The 12,517-nt window shown below is 40.3% G+C and overlaps 2 protein-coding genes across 6 annotated transcripts in view; one reads left to right on the top strand and one right to left on the bottom strand.

Annotated features, from left to right (window-relative positions):
- The window catches only part of FRYL (FRY-like), a 271,066-nt gene extending 265,550 nt beyond the window's left edge, over positions 1 to 5,516 (top strand). For 4 of the 5 annotated variants that reach the window (XM_010858903.1, XM_010858901.1, XM_010858899.1 and 1 more), the window contains 4 exons: positions 898 to 915; positions 1,719 to 1,829; positions 2,840 to 3,030; positions 3,376 to 5,516. In XM_010858903.1, the coding sequence (XP_010857205.1) occupies positions 898 to 915; positions 1,719 to 1,829; positions 2,840 to 3,030; positions 3,376 to 3,634 (579 nt within the window). In that variant the 3' untranslated portion in view covers positions 3,635 to 5,516. The remainder of the gene's footprint in view (positions 1 to 897; positions 916 to 1,718; positions 1,830 to 2,839; positions 3,031 to 3,375) is intronic. The other variant, XM_010858902.1, reaches the window with a different exon arrangement.
- Positions 5,517 to 9,325: 3,809 nt separating this feature from the next.
- The window catches only part of ZAR1 (zygote arrest 1), a 4,172-nt gene continuing 980 nt past the window's right edge, over positions 9,326 to 12,517 (bottom strand). Inside the window, exons 2-5 of the mRNA XM_010858923.1 lie at positions 12,286 to 12,513; positions 10,727 to 10,819; positions 10,569 to 10,643; positions 9,326 to 9,469 (exon numbers count right to left, since the gene is read on the bottom strand). Coding sequence (XP_010857225.1) covers positions 9,326 to 9,469; positions 10,569 to 10,643; positions 10,727 to 10,819; positions 12,286 to 12,513 — 540 coding nt within the window. The remainder of the gene's footprint in view (positions 9,470 to 10,568; positions 10,644 to 10,726; positions 10,820 to 12,285; positions 12,514 to 12,517) is intronic.

Raw genomic sequence — 12,517 nt, 5'->3', positions numbered from 1 at the left:
ACCTATGCTTAGCAAATCCCTTCTAAATTGATAGCAATAAATGTTATATAAACAGTGCTTCAGAGGAAACTATTTAGAAAAGCAGATTTCAAAGGGATTTCCGAATATTTCAAAAGCAGTATTTACATATGATGATTGCTGTTTTAATTAGAATACTTCTCCTTTAATGAGACTAGGTCTAAGTTGCTATAGATATTTTCATGTAATAATTTTTAAATATTCCATAAGCTGGTTGGTTGATTCAAACCTACTTGGGTTAAATTTCTGAGGTTTAGTAAACTTCATTTGAAATGCAATTTAAAACACACAACTGCTCTCAATATTTTACCTTCTGATTCAGCGCTAATTATGGTAACTTGTGATTTAAGTAGACAGCAAAGGGTAAGAAAGCCAGAATTAGCCATGTCAGAGATAATATTCTCCTGGGCAGATACTTATTATATAAAATTATATCCCAGTTCTCTTCTGAGAAGTAGGAGTAACTCATTTCTTATTGTAATTGGAAGTTTTCCACTTTCCTAACAGAAATTTGTTACATTTAGCTTTTTTTAAGGCTATAAAAACCCAGATAGATGACCACTTTCACTAGCCAACTTCCCAACATCCCACTAGTTTGATTTTATCCTTTGTAGCTTTTGCACAAGAAATAAACTATAGCCTAAATGTAATTTAGCTGTTATTTGGCAAAGAGTGAAAAAAAACACCCTGGATTGTTATAGAAATGTCTAAAAAAACTTTATTCTGGAAATGGCATCATAAATTTTTCTTTGGGGTGTAGTTAAATGTTCTTCAGTTTGCCTGGGACATCTGTGACCCTAGTTAAAATGATTTCTTACACTAATTCTTGGTCTTTTTCTTCCTTTGTATTTTTTGTGACCCGATCACCTTCTTGCTTAGCAAATGGAAATTCTAGCAGTAAGTGACCTGTCTTAATTTATAGACTACTTATCCATGTCAGACAAACTGGTTTCATTTGCCATTTGTGACCTCGCAATGATTTATCATGGACTGCTTTAAGAGTAGTGTATGCTTTAGTTCTGCATAGCCCTAATCCATGAAATGTTTTAGTCCTACAAAGATAATGAGGTTTTATAATTAATATGTACAACTAGCAGTTGCCTTTTTACACATCTCTAATGAATCTCCTTTTAAATTTCTTAATTTTAATAATCCAAGAGCATTTGTTAATTTGTCTTATTTCAGTGAGATTATAAATTTTTTTTTTTTTTTAGAAAAAGGAATTAATTTAAAAAGCAAACTGTTCTTACATTTTAGATGAGAGGTTATCCAAAGTTTTACTTTTGCTTTATCAAGCACTTGTTGATAAATGCAATGAGATGTATATCTCAATGTAGCAAAAGTATATGAATTTGTAAATTATTTTCATTATGAAGTTAAAGTTTTAAGTTCTAGTGAATCCTTTTTAAAGCAATCTATTTATTGCCTGCTAAAAAATTCTATTTGTCTAATGTGAAAATGTATCACACTAAAAATGAACTATGTAACCAATAATCTTTAAATTTTTATTTTAATCCCAGTCTTCAGAGCATCTTTCATCTGTGTTTCGTCAACTTCATACCATATTAACTTGCTTACTGCAGAAAGATAAATCTCAGAACAATTTAAAATAATTACTTATAAATTTTTATTGGAACTTTGTTGTCTCGTGAAATATGGAAAATAACACCTAAATTTAACATGGTGTTATTTATTTCTAGGAACTGGAGCTCTGTCGAAGGTTATACAAATTGCATTTTCAACTGCTGCTTCTGTTCCAAGCCTACTGTAAACTTATCAACCAAGTTAACACAATAAAAAATGAAGCAGAGGTAAATATTCAGTTGTACTAGGCATTAGTAACTGATCGTACAAAATTAAAATACATTCATACTTATTTCCTTGTGGGAGTGCTAAAGTCGAAAATCACTTATGGAGAGTGGCTAGTGGGTCTTTTTTCCCCCCCTAGTTAAGTATTATCAGTTTTTGAAATGATGTGCTGTTTTAGGACCAGTTAGGAAATCTGAAAGCAGATATCCAGCGATCTTAAAAGGTTTGAGACCTTAAAATTCCCAGTAGCAGCAATAGATCATCTGTAATCAAAAATCAAGTGAAGCACGTCAGTTCAATAAAGACAAAATTGTATTATGAAACCCCCTAACATCTTGTCCATGTAGTATTTCTATAGTTCTAGTAACTCACACAAGAATAAACACATCAAGAACACTGCGAGTATTAGAAATCATAGCATGAATAGATTCAAAGGTAGGGGCTTTAGAATCTTTCCCTCTTGTAAACCACTGGTACCAGAACTATCACCAAGGAAATCACTGCATTTTCTAAATTTACTTAAAAAAAAAATACATACATACCAGTTTATATAAAATACCCTGGAGAAATAACCCTTTAAAATATAAAGACATCTCATTACTGTCAATTATTTTTTTTCATGATCCTCCCAGAATTCCAGGCCTTATGTTACAAAACAATAATATAAATGTATTTTTACTAAGATGAAGTATGTATAACATGTTATCACATGTTAAAATACAGACCAATATAAACAACCTATTGTTTTACTTATTACAGTGTATTGATAACATTTATTACATTTAAGATAACCTGTTGTTTTATCAACAGTATCTAAAGACTACTGTTTGGTAGCTGAAATTATTCCAGCTGAATAGAGAACTTGAAATATTAACTGTCCTAAGTTTAACAACTGAAAATAATCTTGAAGGGAAAATATTACCATCATCAGATGTAATTTCACAGCTAAGTACTCAGTATTGTTACTGAATATACAAATTTGATCCTTTTAAAGTATATTTATTTCTTTTAGGTCTTCAACATGTCAGAGGAACTTGCCCAGTTGGAAAGTATCCTCAAAGAAGCCGAGTCTGCCTCAGAAAACGAAGAAATTGACATTTCCAAAGCTGCACAAACTACTATAGAAACTGCCATTCATTCTTTAATTGAAACTTTGAAAAATAAGGAATTTATATCAGCTGTAGCACAAGTCAAAGCTTTCAGGTAAAATGTGAAGGGATTTATAGGAGATGCCTTTATACCTAGCTGGAAATTTATGATGGAGTTTGGGTTTTCAACTTGATGTCTCAATCTTTGTGAAAGGAAAACATGACCTTATTTTGTACACTTATCAATGCAGTGACACCAATTTTAGACTTTGTTCATTATCTGTGCTACTTTCAGTAATATTTGTTAAAATGTTAAAACAGATCCTCAGTGATTCATAAGGAAATTACTTTTTGTGAGTATTAACCTAAAAGTACTTAATCTGGAATGACTGCTGTGGTAATGTAAATGTGTGCTGTGTAAAATGTACAATCAGGACTTACAAATACTGTCTTCTTTCAGATCTCTCTGGCCCAATGACATCTTTGGCAGCTGTGAAGACGCCCCTGTCCAGACGCTGTTACACATCTATTTCCACCACCAGACGCTGGGCCAGACGGGAAGCTTTGCAGTCATAGGCTCTGACCTGGACATGTCAGAAGCCAACTACAAACTGATGGAACTTAACCTAGAAATAAGAGAGTCTCTACGCACGGTGCAATCATACCAACTCCTCACACAGGCCAAACCAATTGGAAATTTGGTGAGCACTGGATTTTGAGAAACTTCAGGCATTCAGGAAAAGACTGAACTGAAGATGATTAAGAATATTAACAAGCACCTTTTACGGACCCTTGCAGTTCACTGACAGCTTTTTCTGGCAGCATCCACAACCCCAGTGTAACTAATGTCAAACTTTCTCAAGGTAAAAAAGAATGTCAGAACCACATCTGAAGGGGAAAAAACTAATCATCTTAACAGCTGCCAATACCTCCCACAATAAGCGTATAAAGAAAGAATTTTTTTAATGACTTTACCTACATGAAAAGAAAAGGGCTAAAAGTGATGCATACAAATACAATACTTTCTGGAGAAAGAAAAGAATTCTAAGGATGTTTGCAATAATGGCCTCTAATACTGAGACATTGGAAAGCAGGTAAAATGAGGCTGAAATCGAGGCTGGTTCATTTTAGCTGAAGACCTGCAGAGCTGCTTGGGTTTCTAGCAGTCACAAGCATAATCGACAACTGATGCTTAATCATCTACATGAAGAACATCTATTCGGATAGATAGACACAGAAAGACTTATTTGCAAAAACCATTGATTTTTTTTTTTTTTCCCAATATGTGGGATAAGGGCGTGGGTGTTTTGTTTTTTTGGTCTGTATAAGGAATTGTGTGTGTGTGTGTGTGTGTGAGCTGAGATGTGTGCATATGTGATAGTCATATTTTCAAGGTATGGGTGTTTGGTGATAACGTCTCAGAGCATGCCTAAAAGAGCACTGCAAGATTATTTTTGAAAAAATTTATTTTATTAGATCTAACTCTTCTTAGTGTGTAAATGTTAGGACATTTTAATAATATTTTAAAACTGGGCTTTCCCAGTATTTCAAAAAGAAATAATATATCTGTTAACGTTATTGGAATGCTGCTCAGTTCTCTGATCAGTGCTTATGTTACAATTGTTGATAACTAACCAAAGTAGATGCCTGCGGAGACTTTAAAATGTACAATAAAGATGTATGCTGCCCGTCAGCGCTTCTCATTAGAAAAGTTAACTTATTTTACTCCATAATTATTATAGAAACTGTATAGATTAAAACTGGTATTTTCTTGTACATTTGTGCAATGCACTGTTATACAAGAAGAGGTGTACAAAGCTAAAGAAAAAAACTGTGGTCATTGATGGCAGAATATGTGACTTGCAGGCCCTGAAAGTCTGCAGAATTCAAGGAGAGAGATGCAGATGCATTTGTATATGTTTATGCAGGACTCACATGTTTCACCCTTAAGGAACCCGGGGCTACGGGGGAAGATGAAAGGAAGCCTGAAGACTGACTTAACCAAAACATGCAATACACTTATTCACTGTCCAAGTTTGCAGCATAACATGGACTGGATTTCTCTGTCCTTTTTTTAAAATAGCATTTTGTAAAAGAAATGAATGTAGTCCCACAAATTCCTCTGATTTGAAAGGAACACCTTGTATTTTTTATATGCATCTCTTATCCACTGTGACTTTTCTTTTAAACTGGGCTCTGGGATTCCAGAGTTTAGAATGTAGAAATGAAATGCTTAGCTTTGCCTTTTCTTGGCGGCGCGGACCCTGCCAGAAATGTAATTATGCTCAAGTGCATTAACTGAGGGTGCCGCGCACGCCACTGGACTGCTGACTAGAGTTATGTTACCTATAAAATTCTGTAACTGGTCACAGCACATTCATAATCACTGTATTTTTTGACCCTGATAAAAACAATTATTTTGATGGTGTTCTGGTACTGTAAATGGTGTCCTTTAAATTATTTAATGACTTCTGGGTGTGGGGCAGGAAGAGAGCAGTGGTGTCTGGAGACACACCACACTTTACATCCTATCTCACCATCCCCTATTTTTCTCACCCTCCTTATATCCTTTTTGTTAAAATAAAAAGCATTGTAGCTGTTGGTCTGTGTTGTATTTTAAGAAAGGATGAATGATTATAGTGTGCCTCATTAAGGAACTTTTCAAATGTTGCCTTGACTATTTCTAAAAAAAAAAAAAAAAACTGTCCTTCAAAAGGGGAGAACACATTTAGTTCAATTGACTAATTACCCAAATCTTCCAAACACTGGAAATTTCCTTTTCCTATTCATATGTGCTGCTACTGCTACTGCTGCTAAGTCGCTTCAGTCGTGTCCGACTCTGTGCGACCCCATGGACTGCAGCCTACCAGGCCCCTCCGTCCATGGGATTTGCCAGGCAAGAGTACTGGAGTGGGTTGCCATTGCCTTCTCCGATTCATATGTAACTAAGTCTATTAATAATGTAATAAAGATGAATACACCTGCAGAAAGCAAGATGCAGATATAAAATCATTAGGATTTCCCTCTACAAATCAGATTTTCTTAAAACCTATATTTTGATGCTCCTTGTCCTCTGGATCCAAAGTGTGCATTCATTAACAAAATATATCAAATGCTTAATTTATTAAACACCTTATTTAGTTTCAATGAGAAACCAATTTTTGTTCATTTACAACCTTTTTCTTTTGCCCGCTAAATTTATCATTTTTAAAAGTAAGTCTGTACAATAACATGAGATACTGTGGTTTCTCCAAAGGTTTACATGATTTAGAACATATTTTTACTTTTAGTAGTGTAAGATGGGGAGGGTGTGGTGTCCCCCACGCCCACAACTGTCCATCATAAATTCAGAAAACAGTTACACAGTCTCAGGACACTCACCAGAGCCAGAGTGAGCATCCATCCCTCCTTTTGGTTTCTGAGAACTGCTTATCCACCAGCATAATCTATACAAGAGGAGATAATAATCGATGTCAATATAGTTGTACTTTATGGCATTTTTATTTTTAAATTTTCAAAATTTCAAAACTGTCACTTTAGCAAATGTAAGAAACATGAACAAAACTAGAATCACTTCCCCTGATACCAAGAGAGAATAGCATTCTGGGGTATTTCCTTCTAGCCTCTCAGACTCTCACTCAGAAAAATCACATAAATCTCTAATTATACATCAGTTTGACAGTGCTTCATTGCCAGAATGTTCTGACGATAACTCTCATCACAAGTTCTTGTACCACTTTGTTCAGTTTCTGAAAGGCCACTAACTCTAAGTAAAACATGCTCTGATCCTGGCTTTGCTCAACTGTAAAGTAGGGTTAACTGCGCTATTGGGAAAAGTAATGGCCATGTTAAGCCTAAAGAATGATTAATAGCCGTATTAATAACCATTGAATTTGTCCTAGGGCTCATTGTAGGGCTCATTTCTGTTGTTCCTCGTTTGTTCATCAGATGCTTAGAGTAAATATGTACCTCTTGCATGTTATGTAAGTCAAATTGGTTTCCTATCCGTGTACCTACCAGTGACCTCACGATGAGTTAACAGCATTAACACAAAACTCATCACCTTCACCCACACCTTGTGGTCCTCGTCCTGCATTTCTCTTTGGCCCCACTGCCATTTGATCTTTGCACGACTTCTTATGAGTTTACGAGGATACATGGTATTGCCAGAGTGTTTTTTTTTTTTTTAAAGGTGAATCTGTCACTAAGGCCCCACCACAGCTTTAAAGCCTTTCAGTGGATCCTGATGACATGTGAGGACCAGTTGCCCCAGCCTGGGCCTACCAGTGATGCCAGCCATCACACCCACCCCTGTCCTCCAGTGTATTCTGCCACTGGGGCCTCCTGGCTTTCTCTACCACTGGGCCTTTGCACATGTTAGCCTAGTCTGGAAAAGTTCTTTCTTTCCCTCTTCGCCTAATTCAGCTCATCCAAACTTTAGCTCAGCTGTAGTGTCATTTTTTCAGGCAAGCCTTCTCTTCCCTCCCCAAGTCAGATCCCTTTTGTTTTCTACCAGGTGCTAAGGGGCTCTTACATAGTGCATAGCAGAAGTTTTGTGCAGAAATTAATGGGCATACACCCACTACACAGGGCAGAGGCCACAGCCATGTTTCTCCATGGGAACTGCAGGGCTGACTCAATTGTTTTCACACTTCAATTACATAAGCAACATCTGGGGTGCTTATTAAACACTTCACCTTCAGGTAGTGATTCAGTAGGAACAGAGGCCTAAGACTCTGCATTTTTACAAATACCAGGCCATGGGGTTAGAGGCCTTCCCCCCACTATAAAAGGTTCTAGAGACTTCAATTTTAGTTTCTTTTACTCCCCATATTTGTCTACGTACAAGCATCCAAGATGTTTAACAGACTCACTATATACACGGTTGCTCTAAGGTAGTAAGGGTTAACTGAAGTAGGATGGTTAGAAATTTGGAGGGCATAATTAGCACCTGGTTCCAATTATGTTGTTTCTGTAACCAGGAAACCAATAGCTCTCAACTCTGATTTCATTAGAATCCCTCCTGTCATACCCCACCCCCACCAATGCTCCAGGGTCTTGGTGTTTTCTTGGTAATCTGGCAGAAAGCTACTAGGCACAGTCAGGATAGTGCTAAATGGTGCCCCCCACCAATGCTCCAGGGTCTTGGTGTTTTCTTGGTAATCTAGCAGAAAGCTATTAGGCACAGTTAGGATAGTGCTAAATGGTGCCCCCCACCAATGCTCCAGGGTCTCGGTGTTTTCTTGGTAATCTAGCAGAAAGCTATTAGGCACAGTTAGGATAGTGCTAAATGGTGCCCCCCACCAATGCTCCAGGGTCTCGGTGTTTTCTTGGTAATCTAGCAGAAAGCTATTAGGCACAGTTAGGATAGTGCTAAATGGTGCCCCCCACCAATGCTCCAGGGTCTCGGTGTTTTCTTGGTAATCTAGCAGAAAGCTATTAGGCACAGTTAGGATAGTGCTAAATGGTGCCCCCCACCAATGCTCCAGGGTCTCGGTGTTTTCTTGGTAATCTAGCAGAAAGCTATTAGGCACAGTTAGGATAGTGCTAAATGGTGCCCCCCACCAATGCTCCAGGGTCTCGGTGTTTTCTTGGTAATCTGGCAGAAAGCTACTAGGCACAGTCAGGATAGTGCTAAATGGTGCCAAACACTTTCCACCTACAGAACTGCAAGTCCACAATGACAAAGGCTAAAGCTGCTCCAACTTCATCTTTAAATACATTTAGGAGACCTTATTTTTTTTAAATGTTCCATTACCAGCTGAAGTTCATTTGAAGTTATTTAACATCTAAAAACTGCCCTCGGCGCCCCCCACCCATTCCAGTCCACATCTGTTCCGTATCTGTGACGCTGTCAGCAAGTCAGGTTCTCAGAGCCTTTGTCCCTCAGCACCTACTACACTGAGGTAATCTGGAGGCCGTCCACTCCCGGTTGCGACTGGGTTACCCATCGCCCCTGTCCCCTCAAACATCAAGGCCTAGCTCTGCCTTCACCTCCTGCAGAAGAATGCTCATTTTAATAGATGGCTTTTTTGTTCAATTAATTTCTTATAGGCATCAGACCTACAAGCAATAAACATCCCATCAGTGAGCCCCTTCATACTGTCAAGTAATGACTAGCCTAACTCAGAGCCTGGCTGCTCCATAAGCAATGGACAAATGCTAAAGTAACAAGCACAGACCGTTAAGACAGGCTCTCCTACGGATTTTATGCAGTGTATCAACTGTTTTGCAATGCTTTTATTTTACAGTTTTGCCAAACAACAGCCTTTCACGAAGTATTTCGAGGGAGCGGCAGAAGAGGAGGAGGGACATGGGGGGCAAAAAAGCTCAGCTCGCTTTTCTGCTCCAGCAGCACACATTCACAGTGGGACCTCAGTTTTCTTGGGTTTTTTTCCCCCGCCATTCACTTAAATGATATATTTGAAACTGAAAGTGCTATCACAGGATAGGCGTTTGCCTTTGCATCTCCCACACAAATCTTGACGGTGGGGCCTTTTGGGGTCCACATGGCGAAGTTTCACTGGGCAGGAGCATCTAGTCTGTTTACAATTCTGAAAAAGATCAAAGTGAGACATGCATACAGAAGATAAACCCTTGGTGATGTCCTGGAACTTCAAAGTTGTTTCTCTAGTCCATTCAAATACTAACTGAATGCACACTAAGCAAGGTTCTGTCCGCAAGGACAGGAATGGGAGAACAGAAGCACTTCCGTCATGCGCTCCTGCTCCCATTTTGCATAGGATTCAATTCTGAATTGTGAAGCTTCTTTTGAAGACGTTTTAAGAGGAAATCTTTTCCTACCCTTGAAGCCAGGGTGGAGAGCCACCAGGTAGGAGAGAGGAGTCTGACAACAAAAGTGAAGGTGTGAGGCCAGGAGCTAGTAGCAGGCCCGGCACCAGTGGCTGACCTTGGCCCTCTCCCTGCTGCAAAGGACCTCAAGCTGAGGCAGAAGGCACAACAACAGCTGCTGGGCCAAGAGCAGAGCTGTGAGTGAGTTCGATTTCCTTGTCCGATTCCTCTCTACTTTAGAACTTGCTCTACTCTCAGAGTCAAGGGCATTGATTAGGCTGTCTCAACTGGCAAGCCAAGGTCCGCTAGCAGTGTGGTAACAGCCTAGTCTGTTCTTCCCTCTCTGATTATCACAGTCCATTATCACAAGGCAGTGCTCATTTAACAAGCAACCTGTTACCACTCAACCTGACATTCCTTTCTGAACTAAGGCAAAACAGAAAGCTCTGAAAAACTCGCATTTTTACTAAATACTTATAACTTGGGTACATGCTTCATGAAATGTATTTGCATAAAATCGTCAGCCTCTACTACCTCATGTTAAAAGGTATTCTGTTCTTTAAGTTTACTCTCTCCTGAACTGGACTGAGTGTCAGGTAAAGCAAACATTCTTCCACGTTGCAAATGAGACGACAGTCTCCAGAGATGTTCACACGACCAAGGTTTACAAGAGCAGGAGGAAACGATCACCGAGGCCTGGCTTCCCAGTTGAGTATTATTTCTACAACTCCTTCCAGAAAGGAATCAAAACCTCAGGTCACTGGGAATCTAGGCTCTCTTAGGAAAAAATATTCAAGAAACTACTCCTAAACCTTCTCATCACTATCTAGTTCACACATAAAATGCAAGCGTTCAATTTACTTGGCAGGTGATATCCTCCACTCGGTAAGGGTTATAAGACTTCTGGCATGTTCGGCAAAACTGCTTGTAGTAAACCTGATGGGACAAAGGAAAAACTTAAAGTCCAAACCCTCCTGAACCTTCCGTCAGGATGACGCTGGTGACAGGGCATTGCTTACCTTGTTAGTGCCCTGTACACACCACACATAGGCACTTTCCCAGCGGATATTGCAGTCCTTGCAGTGATAGTAGCCGTACTTCTGCTCTAAGAACTGAGCGAAAGAACAGCAGAGTTTAACCAACTTGCCATCAGAATCAGCCTTCATCTCAAGCAGCCTGGAAAGGATCTGATACTTAAAACTGGCACTCTGCTTCAGATCATGGAGGAAAGTAGAATCAGGTTCAAGGTGGTCTCCAGAAGGTAACAGTTAGGAAAGCTAATAGCTTAATCAAGTATTGAATAGAAAAGCATGGGCCCACAAAAGTTTGTGTTCCACATTCACTTGGTTCAAGTAGCAGTTTACTAAGCAGGTGTTTTCCTGCAGACAGGCAAGGGGAAAGCCAAAAATACAGGGTTCCTGAATCTTGGGATTCTGGAGGGAGGGTTTTTCTTTCTGTAAAATAGGTCTGATCTTAGCACACACACAAATGAGGTAGTCAAACAGAAGAAATAAGACTGCACCCTAAAATAATCTTGGGTGAACACCTTGAAAAAAAAAGCTCTTTATGTTGCTAATTAAGTTTCTACCAAATGGTGCTGAGAGTTGAAAATATGGATAAGCCATTAATTCATACACAATATGAACAAAAGTAGTATTACCTTATTCTTTAAGTTATTCTCAGCAACAAGTTACAGACAAGTTTTTCAGGTTAGGTCTTTAGGATTGGAAGGAACTTTGGAAGACTCAGCATTTTCACAGGTGAGCAAACTCAAGTCCAGGAAGGTTAAACGTTGAGTATCAACACAGTTTGGAGCGGTCATAGCTTGTGTACAAATCTGTTTCACTCTCTTTGCTTCCCGGACGCCGACTAAATAGCCTTGAGGGCTTGGAGGAGATATCAGAAGGATTCCTCCAGGCCTCTTACTATGTCTCACGTCTTTCTCCTCCGCTGGGTTACAACCCCTCAGTGCGCTCCAGCTCTTTAGCGTTCAGGCAACTACCACATGGCCCTCCACGCCTGCTGCTCCTGGGTAGCAATGCACGGCAGTGCGCACGCTCCAGCAGTACCATCAGATTTCTGAATAGGGGTGCGTCTTAAATGCAAGGTAAAATCCTGACCAGGACCCCAGTAGTCAATGGTTACAGTTTCTAACACACTGAATTCAAAACAGAGAGTGGGATCCACGGGAATCGACTCTCCTGGCCAATAAGTTCACTTTCTCATGTTCTGAGACCCATCCTGGATCATCCAGCGTACAATGTATTTGCTGTATACAGCTGACTACACTCTGGCGGTCAGCAAATACTCTCGGAATAAGAATGTTAAGAGCTTTTCTACAGTCACCCCTGTGCAGCTGCAGTTCTACGATAATAGCAACAAGCACACTACACTCGATTTAATGCTGACGGAGAAAGACTTCAGCAGCCACCGAAAGGCACCGAAGCTTGCCGGCGCGTAAAGGGAGCGCGCGCTACCACGTGTCGAGAGCAGCCGAGGGCGGGCACCCGGACGCGGATGGGAGCCAACACAACTCTGGGGGATCCCCTGCCAGTTCCCGGGCTGACTCGGGTCTCACCTGGAAGCGCAGGCGCTCCTTGCTCGGCTGGGGGCTCCGGGGCGACGATCTCTCGCCAGCGGTGTCCGGGACCCTGGCAACGGGCGGGGGCTGCTCGCGGCTTGCCGGTACTGCGGCCTGGGCCTCGTCCTCCTCAGGCTGCAGCTGCAGGGACACCTTCCTCGCCGACCCGTCTCCCTCCTCGGGGCCTCGGGGCCTCGCAGGTGGCGGCCCTCGCTCAGTCTCCGGCTCC

Source organism: Bison bison, unplaced genomic scaffold (assembly GCF_000754665.1).
Source record: "Bison bison bison isolate TAMUID 2011002044 unplaced genomic scaffold, Bison_UMD1.0 scf7180017864451, whole genome shotgun sequence".
NCBI classification, from domain to species: Eukaryota; Metazoa; Chordata; class Mammalia; order Artiodactyla; family Bovidae; genus Bison; species Bison bison.
This window is presented reverse-complemented; position numbering and strand designations above follow the sequence as displayed.